Raw genomic sequence first — 15,293 nt, 5'->3', positions numbered from 1 at the left:
CAATCGCTTAGGGGGGGGAGGTGGCATCATTGCAAATGATGAGATTATGCAATTTTGTTCCATAGATTAAGGTCATATATTATGAGTACAGTATATGCATAATAATAATGCTGGGCTATATTGAAAATATTGATGTACTCCATCCTGATGTTTTTTTGCTTTATATAAATGGTGAATTTTATATGATAAAATGTTTCAGAACACTAGTGGCTTTTGGATGTTTTTTTTATTATTTAAGCCATTTTGAGTGACATCCGCAGTTGAGAAAATAATTAATCCTATATAAAAAAAACTATGTTAGTCTGATACATTTATGTTTTAATGTTTTTCCAATATAATAATGATTGGTTCAGTTAATTTAATCTCAAGAAAAAATTGCATCTGTTTTTCATTTCAGATCTCGGTTTGGATCAGTTCATAGTTAAGCGCTATGATGGAAAGGTAAGACTGACATTGGAACGCCGTTGCTCTGTATAAAAAAAGCATGAATATTTAATTCTTGAATTTTAATTGCTGCGCTAATTCTCTGACGTTGCTACTGCAGGCGCTTTAATGGCTATAAGCTTAATCTGCATTAGAAGCCGTGCGCTTACAAAATGTGCACATCAGCATGGCTGTAAACATTTTGCTGAAGGCTTCATCCCAACAAAAATGACTGGTCTCCAGCACTCGGATATTGCTTTCCTAAACCATCTCCGTTAATTTAATTGGCTCTAAAAAGAAGCTTAGCATCAATTAACTAGAACTACACTTAAATACTCAACCATTTACTAGATATTATTTGTAGGTATCATGTAATCGGTTTAAATAAATATTAAATGTTAAATGAGTGTTTTGTTTCTTTTCAAAGTGTTTTAAATGAGGGTTTTGTTTACTTTCAAAGTGTTTTAATAATTCATCTTTAGATTTTAAAAGCAATTGTCAAGATTGCAAGACAATAGAAGGTTGCTGATCGAATATTAAAGGGAAACACAGTTCCAAGAGATCTGCTCGTATCCAAATTTTATATTTTGTATTGTCACACCACGCAAACAATCTCTATAATTAAAGTCCTATGCCTGCATTAATGTAAATCTTAATTTATTTTACTCGGCACGGCAACTAAGTAAAGTTTTGCTCAAATTTACCAGGAATTTACTGTCCCTCTTTTTCCCTAAAGGATTGTTTACTTTGTGAATAATGTGTTGAGAAATGTTTTTTTTAACATTGGCATAGTGTAAATGTATTAAATAGCATTTTCATTTATAGTAAATCTTAACATTCAATTTAGGCAGCTTAGATAATCTATATTTCATGCATCTTGCCACTGAGCCAATTTGATTGAATCCTACTATTGTCTGGTAATGTTCATACCAATGCATATCTTTTTGTGACAGATTTTTAAGTGGCAGACATCGTTTGGGGGAGTAGGTCATGGTGTGCTATTGGCATGGCCCAAAAACAAAAATGAAAATTTATTCTGGACAAAAACTAGGTTGTAAGACATTTGATAGTTACAACAGTTCAAGTTTTGGTGGTTTTTATATTTTACTCTCTTATTCATTTTAAAATAATAAAAGTTTTTTTTAAATTAAGAATTCTCAAAGTTCCTCGTAAAATTAAAATGTATACACACATCTATAATAATGAACCAAATGAATTCTGTATATTAGCATAACTGTTAGTATTGTCAGCAGTCTATTTGTAAATACTGCTAATTTCTCAATGCCTCATTGGCTTACAAATATATGTAATTTTCAAATTAAGAGTAACTAATTTTTAAATGAATCTTAAACACCTTTCAGTGCTGTAAGATAATATTTGGAGAAATTTGTGGATCTTAAGCCAACAGGTAACTGGATAACTGTATTTTGTTCCCTCATACTCAACTCCCACGTGTCCCAGGACTTTTGGAAGGTATTGTACCGTGCTTATCGCACTTGGATTTCAAACCAGCATGGATGATATCTTCCTATCAATAAATCATTTTTTTACCTTCTCAATTAAAAACAGGATTAATATCTTTCATTTTTCTTTCAAACATTTTATGCAACTGTGAATATGTATTGAACTATCAATGGCTTTTAGTGTATCGGCACGTCTTTTTAAAAAACATGTGCCGAGATGGCAAAAAAATGTATACCATGTATCATGGGAATGGTTGTGCTTTAAATCCTTCCTGAAGCAGTGATTTGAATTCAATTGTATGAAATGGCATGTGTGGATGCACCAAAAGAAATCTCATGAAATGGTAAGACCAAGGTGGATGTCTGTAGTACACTTAAAGCTTAATTTAAAATGACACATTCAATACTATTTTGACGCTGCTACTGAAATATTAATGAGTAATTAAACAACAAAAACACAATTATGGATTCGTAAAACATTGATAAACCAGGTGTGTAAATTAATGTGTCATTATTACTGAATAACCACTTAGTGCAAAGCTTTTTCTCATCGGCGTCCGCTTGATTATATAATTATCCACCCATGCACGCTAATTTACAAAACATTTTTCACAGTTGCATAAAAATAAAATGAACAATGGTTGATGGTTCTCTTCAGTCGTGTACATTCTGGGTAATCTGACTTCAATACCGTCAGTAGGTAACCCGCATGTTTCAATGTCTTGGATCTATGCACAATCTTTTGCACATCCTTCATACTAACCTAAATCGGTTCTTCATTCAAGTCTTCCAAATTAATTTGTCTGGATCACCAGGAAAACCATGGATTCCTTCTGAAGCCAGTACCGTATTTCGGTTGTATGCATTTATAATTAGGGCTGGATGGTAAGACATTTTTTTCAGCATATCACATTGCAGAGGAATTGTGACATTTTTCTGACTATAGTGCCATTGTAGTCTCACTGCCCAACACATGAGATAAGTTTTGATTTAAAGCTTTCGTGACTTTACCGAAAGAACCAATAATTTACATGAGATAATCTTAAATAGCTTAAAGATGGATGGCCACAAGTACCAGGAGTGGAAACAATTAGCAGTATATTTGTAAGTTTGGTTAAAAAATAATAACAACACATTAACAGTCACGATCACTATACCGCTATATTTTGTTTCCAGCACTGGTCTTCCAGGAAGGCAGGGCAATGTATTTATCGGCTACATTGCATGCCATTGCCAACAGGACAGATGTCACGGCGACTATTTATAGCTTCGAGCTGACACTATCAGAGTGCCGATTCATTGCCCAGCCCTACTTATAAAATGTGAAGCATTTAAAAACAAATCTGCACTATTTGCAGGTTGCTGTCATATCATTTTTCGACGAGTTAAGCTGACTTATAGGTTACAGTCATAACGTAAGAAAATGTACGAAATCATGATGCAAACCTTTGGAAAAACCTCTATTTTCCAATGCATTCTGAGACGGCATAAGGCATGTGAGTGCAGATAAGATGAGTTAGTTTATATCCAAATATTCCTACATTAAATAAAGCGTTGGAATACATCAATCACAAGATAAGACTTTAAACCTGGCACATTGTCCAGAATTTTTTTCAGTGGATTTTAAAAAGCAATGCATAATTATAATGAAACATTACAAGTTGCAAAATTTCACTCGTCCTACAAGGTCCAATGCTTTTAATTAACGTCCAAAATTAAATAAAATTTATGACCAGTTAAATCCTGACAACATTTAAAAGTAATGAAATATAAGCCACTGCAAAAAAAATGGCAAAAAAGCTATGGATTGTTACAAATATTTACAACTTTTGCTTGACCAATATTCCTGTGTATTAAAAGATTATTATACATTGCAATGTATTTAGACCATTGGCAATTTAATTATTTGTTCCAACATTAATATTCAGAGTTTAGCTACTCCTGTTGGATCTCCATCGTTAATGAAAACGACTGCATACCAATGAAGACGTTTTATCGCCTTCATTGTAGTTTATTGATTCCATGTAAAATGGACCTGTGTCTGGTGGCAAACCATGGTGTGTAATATTGCATGTAAAAAACAAGTTGGCACAGGTTAAGCTCCTGATAAATTGCATCTTTTTAAAAACATTCACATTGGAAAATCCTCCATTATGTCATTGACGAAGGAGCTTGTGCCAGTAAACTGGCTTTTGTACGATACGTAAAGCAGTGTTTTCCCGATTTAAAGCTTTCGTGACTGCAAAAGCTCTGTCGTCCCGACAGTTCTGTTCTTTCACCTGAAGAAGGCTACTTGTGTTGTGGCCGAAACGTCATGAGAATTTTTTTGTGTTATTATATTATTTTATTCTCATTCTACGTGACTTTAAAGAACCAAAGAAGACTGTTTTCCCGTTTCACAGTGCGCATGTGTTTTTAAATGTGTTTATCTTGTTTCATTCTGCCAATGCAAGATGGCAAATGGTGAATGTACATATTTAATTCGGTCCCAAGTTTTCTGTTGTCGTTTTTAGACATTACAGTCTGGCTTTATTGCACCTTCTAAAACACAACTTACCAATGCTAAATGCCCAGATTTGGGCAGATGTTTGGCAAGAGTAGCCCTGAAAGACCTGCAAACAGGCATTTGAATTTCAAGAATAAGCTCCTGAAAATAATTGGTAGTGTCCGTGCATTACAGTGTTGGGATGTGAGCGTGTGGGTCTAAGCTGTTAACCTGACATTTGTATCCATTTGTGCATGTGCTTTTGGTTGTTTCTGTGCAACACGTTTGTACGTTGAAATCTCAATGTCTTGGGATGCAGGTACATTTATACGCTTTATAAATCCACGTTGTAGGCTGCCTGAATGGATTGGCTTGCTAGCTGTGCTTTATTAATGGTATCTTAGATCAGCAGTTAGAATGTGATTACAGATAAGGTGGCTAGGTGGCTCAGAGGTCAAAGCGCTGAGCTGGCAACAGTGAGATTCTGTATTTGAATGGAGAAAACAGCCTGTTCATTAAAATCAGGTTCTTAAATGTAATGAGTTGATTGGCTCAGCCCAGTCACCAATGACTGCACAAAAACAATGATCACGGAAAATTTTGCCGTGCAGTCAATTTTGTTCAATTCCAAGTCTGGTTATTTGGTTTTATTGTCATGTAAAAAAATACTGCTGGCAATGACAAATTGGGTGGGGAAAGTGCTGCCCCCAACTTTGTTGGAAAGAGGTCACTTGAAGCATTCTCAGAGGTAGCTCTGTGATATTTGCGTCTGCGGGGCCATACTCAACATATTAGGGGTTGCACTGTTAGAGATCCGAATAATGTACATACTTTTTCTCGTGACTCGATACTGTTAGCACATTTAGGATAAGATTTGTGGAAAATGTGTTTCAATGTAAATACAAATGTGTTTTAAGTTAGGTTTTTAGTTTTCTTCAGGTCCCATCTGTCTGCTTCTTAGCGACAATGGGTCTGAATTAAGTCCCTCCACTGCGGCCTGTTGCCTACCAATGTCATGGCTTGGTGTATTGGCAGTCCCCTTTTCTACATCTTCCTTCACCATCAATCCAGCGTCCACTCTGTCTTGCTTTACTTCTCACTGCTTGTATTCTGGTGTGCATTACCAACATTTTTTTGACAGGATCCATTCATAAGATATATGCAAACCACTGTGGTCTCCTTGGCTCTTGTGTAAGAGTGCATTTTTGCTACAGTATTTAACATGTGCTTTTTGTAGTATTGCTCTTGGAAAAAAAATATATGTTCACATTCGACGTATGTTACATTATAACAATAATCAAACTATCCGATGTTACAGGTCGTACATGTCCTTACCGACAGAGCGTAATGTTGGGATTATACAGGGTTGGCTGAGATATATTTCAAATAAACATGCGAGGAGTAGAAGAATGGGGGTGGTGGAGGGGGAGGTTAGGTGCAGTGTGGCTTTCAAAACAAATAAAGTTAACATTTGGGTCCACGCTTATAAAGAACAAGTAGTAACACAAAAAAGTTGTTAAAATTGGTGGCATTACCTTATTTGTTGTATGGTTCAGTTTAGTGTTCCTGATTCATCATTAGAGGTAGTAGCTGTGCCAATGCTTGTTTGTACTGTTAATTTGTATATACTATTTATTGTGACCTACGATTAGCATGCAGACCACAGAATTGTACATTGTACTTTGACAAGTGGACAGTCTATAATTAATGTCTGCGATTATTTTCAATCAACAATACACTTTTACATATTCTAAGGGTAATTTTAGCACTTGGCAAACATGCATGTGTTTAATTAATGCTAAGTATGTTTAAGGTCGAGTTTTTCCTGTAAAATAAAAGCAATTCATTACATTGTCAAAATAATTTGGAAAATGTGATTATCTCACTGCTGTATAAATTAAGCTGAAATAGCCATAATAGAAAATGTCACTCTCCACGGTCTCATGATAGAAAATTGTTTGTGTACTGTATTGCATACAATTTCATGCATATGTTGTTTTAAACGCCAACACAATCACATTAGTTATGACATGCATATAACTTGCAAGTCACACACATGAGTGCTTTAATTATGTTTGCTAAAACTCATCAACGATTGTGGTGCCCTTGAAGGTGGTTGTATACATGTAATCCATTCCACTTCACTGGATTAAATAATAATTTTATTAAATGGACAATAGATTTAATTTAATGCACATTTTAATATCTTTTGGCTGTTGGATAAAAGCCACCTTTGTAAGAAATATATAATCATCGCTATCATCAGTCATGATCGATCCACTGCTGGATGAAGCCCTGCCCACGCCATCTCCATCCTTCAGTCTTGTGACAGTCAATCTCACTCCTGTACAACATAATCTCGTCGTTGTATCTATGGTGGGTGTCTTCTTGGGGGCACTCTCATGTTATATGATAATAGAATATAATTAATTTCAAATAGTGCAATATCATAACTGTCTTGGCTATGACAAGCCCTAAAAACACTGATCACCGGAATCAAAATGTGTATCCCAACTTAATTTCACCACGAAATAATTGTATTTATACATTCAAATACAACTGTAAAACATGTATAATTGTACAATATGAAAAAAATAACATTTTCTTTTCAGCTGAGATGCCATTGAAGGTTTTATTGCTATGCATATGTAATGTGCAGCCTTTATATTTACAAGAATGGCATGTTCAGCAAACCAAAATGCATACAGCATCTGCTGTCATGTTCATGGTTCAATACACGTAACTTTATTGCCAAAGTAGTGCTCGTGTGTGTGTGTGTGAGATTTATTTTCTTCTTACGGTTTTTGTTTACAAAACACATGCCCGTAGAGTGACGGTGTGCATCCGAGTACGGTAAAATACGGGACGGCGTTTTACCGTACGAAGCGGTTAGTATTCTCGGCGCACGCCTCAAATATCTCGGTACAAGCAGCAGCACATATGTTATCTCACAGCTGAGGGCTCGATCAACCAACGATGTCCATTCTAAACTGCCAGTGGAAATATCCCTCTTCATGCCATAAACTAGAGACAACGTCATTTCGAAATATTGAATGCAATCAAATTTAAGATTAACATTTACAGACTCCACTTTGACATCTGCAATTTAGAAACAGCCATTATATAAAGACTAATTGTGTCCCATATTGCTATTGGTACTCAAACAGTATCGTCAGTAAATTACCCGCATAAATATATAGATCCAATATTGCTTGTGTCCACATGGATGTGTTTAAGTCGTGTACATCGTATTTACTGCTTAATGCCATGTGTAGGTATGTTTATACAAAATGTTGACACGGTACAGGTTCCATTTAGATGAATGAGTACACCTTGGAAATTTAAAACGCCCAGAATATCACGATTGAAAGCTTCTACTATAATACAATAATTCGAGGTATAGTGTGTGTAATTTGCATGAAGGGTATGATCATAGAATAATTAAAAACGAGAACCTTTTCAGGTTTACACTCGGGATAGAACTTGCAAATAGTGTGGTGCCATTCATCATACTAATTTCCTTGACATGATCTTTAAAGATGCAGTGTAAAGTGTCGTTGATTGCAAGCTTTTCTCACAGTACAACCAGATGGCTTATGTGTATTCTGAACATGTATTTGTATGCATTCCACTGTAACTCAACAGTGTTGGCAATGTACAAAGCAATGATAACTCATTGAAATTAATTGCGTTGAGAAAAGAAGCCCTCTGGGGGCAAAAGGGATGATTGCTTGTCTTCGCGTCTATTATTGGTAGATGCAACGGTGGTGAGATGTTAACTACCTCGCCTGGTATACAGGCGTGGAGTTTTTTTCCGGGTCCTTGAGTTTTTCTCTCCACATTTCGAAATGTGGCTGCTATAAATGCCCACGTGATAAACCACTTCGTTGAGCTTTCATTTGTGGCCAGGTCTCCTAAATAAGAGCTGTATTGCTCAGTGGGGCCTTACCTGGTAAAATGATTTTAGTAATAGTTTTGATATTGGCCACGTGTATGGTATTTCAGCAATACGGGGTTGAAAATTCGGCATATATAATGGAACCAACCCATCCCATCCCGCACCTCCGATTCGCACGGTTGACTCCCTGCGGTGCGAAAGAAGTTAAACATATCTCACGAAAACTCGCTGTATTGTAACCTTAGGGGAAAAAAACTTTCTCAGCTATACTTGGCTGCCTAAAATTGTTGAGTTGTGTGGCAGCTATGGTACACACCTCATGCGCAATTGAGTATCCCACTGGGGTGTACTGTCAATACGTTATGACTTTCCATTGATATCCGGAAATGTTCAATGAATTTGGTTTACTTGATCGCCGAATTCTCTTCTGGTAAATACCTTTTTCAATATCGTGCCTTTTAATATATTAAGTAAACGACAAGTACTGTGGCAAAACGAACAGTGGATGCCTTTTTAAAATATAAATTTTTAGCTTTTTAAAACAAAGTGTTTGTCAGAATGCCTGGTGAATGTAGTTAAATGTTTATTTCCTCTGAGAAATGTGCTTTGTATTTTCATTCATTGTTCATGGTGGGTGTGGGTGGGAAACCGCTTTTGACCTTCAAGTAGCATCAAGGTCTTGCTTTCAACCGAGTGGTCTATTCATTCCACAATACGGTCCGGTTTTTTTTTCCTTCAGTGTTATATTGCTGCTATTGAATTTTATCTAACCGTTTTGGTTCCAGCACACACCACACATTCTGTTTTTTTTTAATTTTTGGAACTGTCAGAGACCTAAACATACAACGCAATCAATTACGGGTGCATGCAGTAAATAAACAAAAGACGGTGGCTAACCGTACAGGATATATGGTTTCAGTGGTGTAAAATGGTTTAAGATTACAATTGAAGCACTGGCAATACACGTGCATGCATACATTCATGCAAGCTACAAAGCTCCGCAATAATGAACACAGGAAGGATCTGCCATCTTTGCAACCGCGTGGGTGTTGGGACAAATATTGACAGATTGAGACCAGGTGGCTGGCTGGCTGGCTTCTATATAATACTGACTCATAATTGCAGAAATAACTCCCACTGTCAAAAATAGAATAGGCTTCTAGGGTTTTTTTTATTCCTCCAGTATTTTATTGAATTCACAGTAATTGTATCAAGTGCACAGATTACACACCAATTATGAAATTAAGTGTATTAGTCTTTGCTGACAAAAAACGAGCGGTGAAAATTATAACGTAAAACGATGTTAGTCGAGACCAGACGTTCTTTTAAGTGTATACATGTATAAATGTATAGTTAATGTAATCAATATTTTAACTGGGCATGTTAGTGACAAATTAATTAATTACCTTCATTCTTAGGCTCGTGTAATGTGCATCGAATATTTTTTGGAAGAATCCATTATGTACAATTTATGTAAAATAAATACGGTACTACTCTTACATTAAAGCTCGTGAGTTTAAAAACTAAAAACTGGATGGTATCACTGTAGGTGGTCGTGTTATTATAGTTACAGTAGTTAAGAAAACGATTGGCTGCATTTTTTTCACATCTTTAAATAACCGTCATGAATCCTGCAGTGCTTTAATACGTATGCAGGTATTTTTCATCCTCTTGCTCCGCATTGCTATTATTGTGTTGTGCTACGTTAAAATAGATTACTATGGCTTTTTTTGTCAAAATGCTTTGAAAGAACTGTGCAAACCGTGTATTGCGCTGGTGGCATAATTATATTTGCACGGTGCGTGGGTGGCATGTTCTGGTGAAAATGGCATGTATGCAGCTAACTAGGCTCCTAATGGCATTACATTTATGGTGGGGTAGGGTGGGGGAAGGAAAAATTACATTCGTGAAATTTCACATTAAATGTGTTCTATGATCTTGTGCGTTCGCAAAGATATTCAGCAAAACTGCTCATGCTTACCAGATTGATGTGCTTTGCGAGTGATGGGCTCCATTCACACGGAAGTAGTTATTGATCTTAAAGGACCAATGTGCCTGACCACAAAACGCCACAGAAGATTCAGAAGATTAAAGCAGCATACCATGTGTTCATTAAAAAGGAAAACATTGTGCAAATATTGAATTAAATGTATGTTGAAACGTTCTGTGCTTAATTAACGGGGGTATTATTTAAGTGGAGTGGTACAGTATAAATTGCAAAAACTAAAACATTGGCCGATTTATTAAATTAAACATTAATCCTATTTGACATGTTCTGTAGTGCTTATGTTTAAAAACAATCCAAACGATCGTCCAATACATTTCCAATTGGGTAGTACTGATAAATTGCATACAGTGTGTTAACATAAAATATTGATACGTTAAACTAAATTCAGAACACTTCATATATTGCATTTGTGTTATTAATCATGGATTGTATATGGGTGAGCAGCAATTGCCCTGAACTTAATTTCGAAATTGCTTTAAAAATGTCACGATTTTTATTTATTTTCATAACTTGTATCAGACGTGTGCGTTCAACCAGAACAGTGTGTGGTCGGTGTCATCTTGATCGGCCCCAATTCTAGTGGAAGACCGAAAACCCCCAGATGATAATATGTAAAATTGCATTGACGAACATTTAAAATAATGGCAAATCGTGCAACTGCAAAAAACCAAAAGCGGTAGTGGATTTATACGCGAATCAACTGCAGAGAGATGCTTGGATATTTTTGAGGTTATTGTGCCCCCCTCTGGTGTAATACGAGGATGAATGATGTGCTCTTGTAGCGTGTCTTGTTTACAAGTGAAGAAGAGCCCCCTGTAGTGTTCTTCACCACCCGTGTCATTACAGCGACATAATTCAGTGTGCTCCTTATTAGACTAGTTTGAACATTTTGGATGTTTTTTTGCCCACACACACGCGTGTGTGCTCTCACGCAAATGGGCACAGTATACATTATTTAAGGCCCGGGCGGTGTTTTATGCCGCCACAACAATATATTTTCATTCGGCCGAAATATTTACTGAAACAGACTTGTGATGATTTTTTGTGGCTTCAAATGCGTTCTGGGAGATATACATTGCGACGGCATCAACAGGAAACTGGTGAATGACAAGTGACAGTGTTGTGTATTGCTCGTTATCTTTTTCCCAAAATGCCAGGACTTATTTTTAAAAGCTCTGTTCCTGCACCATTGTTTGTGCTGGAACGCGTATATCCGCGCATTGTGTATTGAGAAAAACTGACCTCCTGATGAATTATTTCCCTGCTGTTCAATGCTATTTGCTATTAATCATCTCGCAGTTGCATAACTATAAATAACAAGTTGTGATAATGCAACCTGAGATGATAAGGAATGGAGGGAAATGACATTCTACAAGAATTATATATTCTGTTTTTGATGGCTATGTTTTTGTTTTATTTGATTTTCCAATGTGGCACACCTGTCTTGCCACTCCTGTGAAAAACATGATTCATGCACCTTGACTGTGCAAGAGTAATAGTGCATAAGAATTGCACAGGAATTTACGAGCACTTGGAATGCAGGATGACCACACTGCATGATGGTGGCTCGGTGTCCAGGCAGATGTCTGGTTATTGACTTTGTTTTGGATGGCTCCATGATGTCGCGAAGGAATTCTCTGTAAAAGAGTCTCCCTTGTTAAACCAATTTAACGAACAGTTTGCACGATGGTCTGCTCTTATCAGGGGTGTCTTGAGGTTTTGCACACCAGTAGCCATGGGTTAAATGATCCCTGAGAAATAATCCCTGAGAAATATTATAGACTTTGGTAGTGGTTTGTATTGAGTGGGATTAGTTTACAAATGTTGGATACAGAATTTCAAATAGCACACGATGGTTATCCTTATTGTTTTATATATTTTTTTTCATAATGCTTCATAATCATTATTCTATATGCACATATCTCCAGTAGAGTGATATTTGTCCGTCTGAGCCTCATCCCATTTATTATTACAATGAGAAGTGGCTGCCCCCCCCCCCCCCTGCTTATTTAATTATGCACAGTGCATGCTCTCAACGTTACGAAATGTGAATGCATTTATTTAGCCGTCTGCCACGAGTCGACTCCATCATCAACTTCGTCCTCTCGAGTGTGAGAGGCCTTTGTAAAACATTTATTGCAAAAATGTTCAAATAGACCACTTTCAAGAATGCTTCACAACGTCTCCTACACGCTTGATTGGGCTGCATTCACGAAGATTGCACTGACATGGATTTGAATACATACCCTATTCGAGATTTTACTTCTAAAGTGTTGTCAAAGTGTATCTCACCAGGATGTGCATTTAGTTTTTGTGGTTAAAATAGCAAGCTACCTTCAAGAAGGTTTTTACCGTACTTGTCAATGCATCTTCCTCGGTCATCATTTTACATTCTCAGTGAGGAATGCTTATGCGTGTTCAAAAACTGCCTGGATATTTAGGTTTTGGTAGGCAGTTGCTGCCTGGGTTTTGGAAACGCACATACGTTTGTACCGACAGGTAGCTGGAGAGCTCTGGCTGAAATATAATTAGTTTTATTTTTAGTGTGTCCACAATATTTTCATCTTGTGGCACAAGACAAGATTATCTTTTTTTCTCCCAGCGGTGTCCTTTGCATGACTTCTCTGGGATTTATATCTGGTCAGTAAGTCTATCATAAAACATTATTTCAAAGGCATACACTCTACGGTGCTTGCATGTTGGGACTATATATGTATATACGCTTAGTATATATTCATACATACAGGATTTATGGAAAAAAAATCATTGGCAGGCATTTTTGTAAGATGCCTTACCAACTACAATATTTCAGTATATATAAACAGCTTAAAGGTTGAGACTAGGAGAGGTTCTTTTTTTTATATAATATACATAATACAGACGAATGGTAAAGCATCTGATGGCTTTGCGAGGCGCTAAAGGCATGTATCCTATATTTCAGGCTGGCCAACAACGTTCAAGAAATAAGGTAACATTTTGATATAGGTGGCTGATCGTAAACTGATGCTTCATGACAACGTTAAGGGAGAACGGCAATAAGACATTTTACACATTTGCCAACGCTCATTCACCTCTTGCGTAGGATTCTGCGCTTGTGCTTATAAAAGCTCTCCCGGTGGGTTGCCGGGTTGTACTGCGCATTCGGCATGATCTCCGACGTTCTCTTCAGTTCCTGCATAAAGCTCCCGGCATGCGGAGGCGAAACCTCGGACATCATGCCCGAACAAGACCGTGCTACAACCTGAAAACACATCGGAGAGCCGTTTGCAATGTCGTGTTTTGGATTACGCGCGGGCTTGTGAAAGCAGCTGTCTCATATTAGTGAGGAACCACTGTAACCAACATGACTTCATTTAGTCACTTACTGGCCATTTAGATTGATCTTGTTGTTGGAGACAACAGGTTTGTATGACACAATCTTTGTTCGCTCACACCCACCACATCCAGATTATATACCTCGCTGCACATTCAATCAGAGAGGCAAACAGCGTGCATGTTTCAGGGTTTTTCATTCTCTTAAGTGTGCATCCCACGGGACGGGTTGACCTTAAATGCTCGCAGGTCGTGCGTTGATGGAACAGCCGTGCTTCCTTGTGTTAGCACTGCTTTTCGACGGTGGCAGATTAATGGGTGTTGTGTGATGCCTGCTTCAGAAACTGGCTCACGAACGGGAGATGTTTGCGGATGAAGACAGCATTTTCCATGTGCTGGGGGAATGTGGCCTGATCTCTTTTTCAGACTACATCTTCCTAACAACTGTTTTGTCCAGTAAGTCAATCACTTTAGATCTTTAACAAACAAGCAAAAAGCACGCTTGACAGTTTTACAAACGTTTCAGCGCTATTTTCATGCTGATGTGTGGCAAAAAACAAGTGATATAACCTTGCACATCATTACTGTGTAAAAGAATATAAAAATAATCCCTTTTTCAGAATGATATGCAAAACAAGAGGTCGCTTTTAAATACACTGAATTGGCATAATTATTTTTCTCCCCCTTTCCACAGCTCCACAGAGGAATTTTGAAATTGCATTTAAAATGTTTGACCTCAATGGGGATGGAGAGGTGGACCTTGAAGAATTTGAAAGAGTAAGTGGACTACTTGCATTAATGATAATTTTTGGTTTAACATTGCGAGTATAAAGCTGTAAAACAATATTCACTGCATTGTAGAAATGTGTGTGTGATAATAACTGCATCTTCAGAGTGATTTGGTAGGCTAAGCCTGCATATCGGAGCACCCGTGGCAGCATCTCTTGGGATTTTAGTTGAAATGTGGCTCAGAGCGGAAAATTGTAACTCCATCTCTCATGAAGCTTGTATGTTATGGATAGATAGATATATATAGCCTAGCCACTCATGGCTACAATAGTCCAAAGCTAGTGACTTTTATTATTTGTGTTATTGATATTTTAGTGTCCTTGATAAAGATTTAATGCGCTGCCGGCACAAACTTAATTCTTTGTGGTTCATGTGGTCAATGGAATTCCCAATTGTGAATTCTTGTCAGAAATTTCTGCTCGGGTTTCATGGGGGAAAATACGGTATTGGCATAATATTTGATGAATCGTGATGTGTACGAGTGCCTTTTGGGTTTGCAATTTGTGGGGGATACAAGAAATGTCAGACTTGTCCAGGCAGGTACCCGGCAATACAAAGGAATGCAACAACAACAAAAAGACAAACCCAATGTTTGTATCATGATTTAGAATTACATCAATTCATAGGACAAAAAGGTACGATGAAGCTGTCAAGAATTCCCATAATTTCCATGCAAAATGGCATACATTAAGAATTAGTTGCAAATAAGGTCGACCAGTATTATACATGCCTAGTGGCATACTTGTATTTCATATACGTCGTATCCTCGACTCAAACTATCTCCGCTATATTATATTCAAACACAAGGCTCGGCAACTAAATAAATGAGTGGGTTATACTTGATTGGTACCATCTAGAGAATATAACCTTTTCGAGCGTGTATCTTAAAATATTCGCCGACTTGCTTATTCAACA

General features: G+C 37.1%; 1 protein-coding gene across 5 annotated transcripts in view; it reads left to right on the top strand.

The window, feature by feature from the left end:
• MICU1 (mitochondrial calcium uptake 1) overlaps positions 1–15,293 on the top strand; it is a 47,071-nt gene that overhangs the window by 24,741 nt on the left and 7,037 nt on the right. For 2 of the 5 annotated variants that reach the window (XM_032949999.2, XM_032950000.2), the window contains 5 exons: positions 398–441; positions 1,885–1,896; positions 13,219–13,245; positions 13,931–14,045; positions 14,284–14,366. In XM_032949999.2, the coding sequence (XP_032805890.1) occupies positions 398–441; positions 1,885–1,896; positions 13,219–13,245; positions 13,931–14,045; positions 14,284–14,366 (281 nt within the window). The remainder of the gene's footprint in view (positions 1–397; positions 442–1,884; positions 1,897–13,218; positions 13,246–13,930; positions 14,046–14,283; positions 14,367–15,293) is intronic. The other 3 variants (XM_032950001.2, XM_032950002.2, XM_032950003.2) reach the window with 3 other exon arrangements.

The sequence above is a fragment of the Petromyzon marinus genome, chromosome 8 (assembly GCF_048934315.1).
Source record: "Petromyzon marinus isolate PM22_M1 ecotype Great Lakes invasive population chromosome 8, UKy_Petmar_22M1.pri1.0, whole genome shotgun sequence".
Taxonomy (NCBI): domain Eukaryota; kingdom Metazoa; phylum Chordata; class Hyperoartia; order Petromyzontiformes; family Petromyzontidae; genus Petromyzon; species Petromyzon marinus.
Note: the sequence above shows the minus strand (reverse complement) of the source record. Positions and strands in the feature narration are given on the sequence as shown.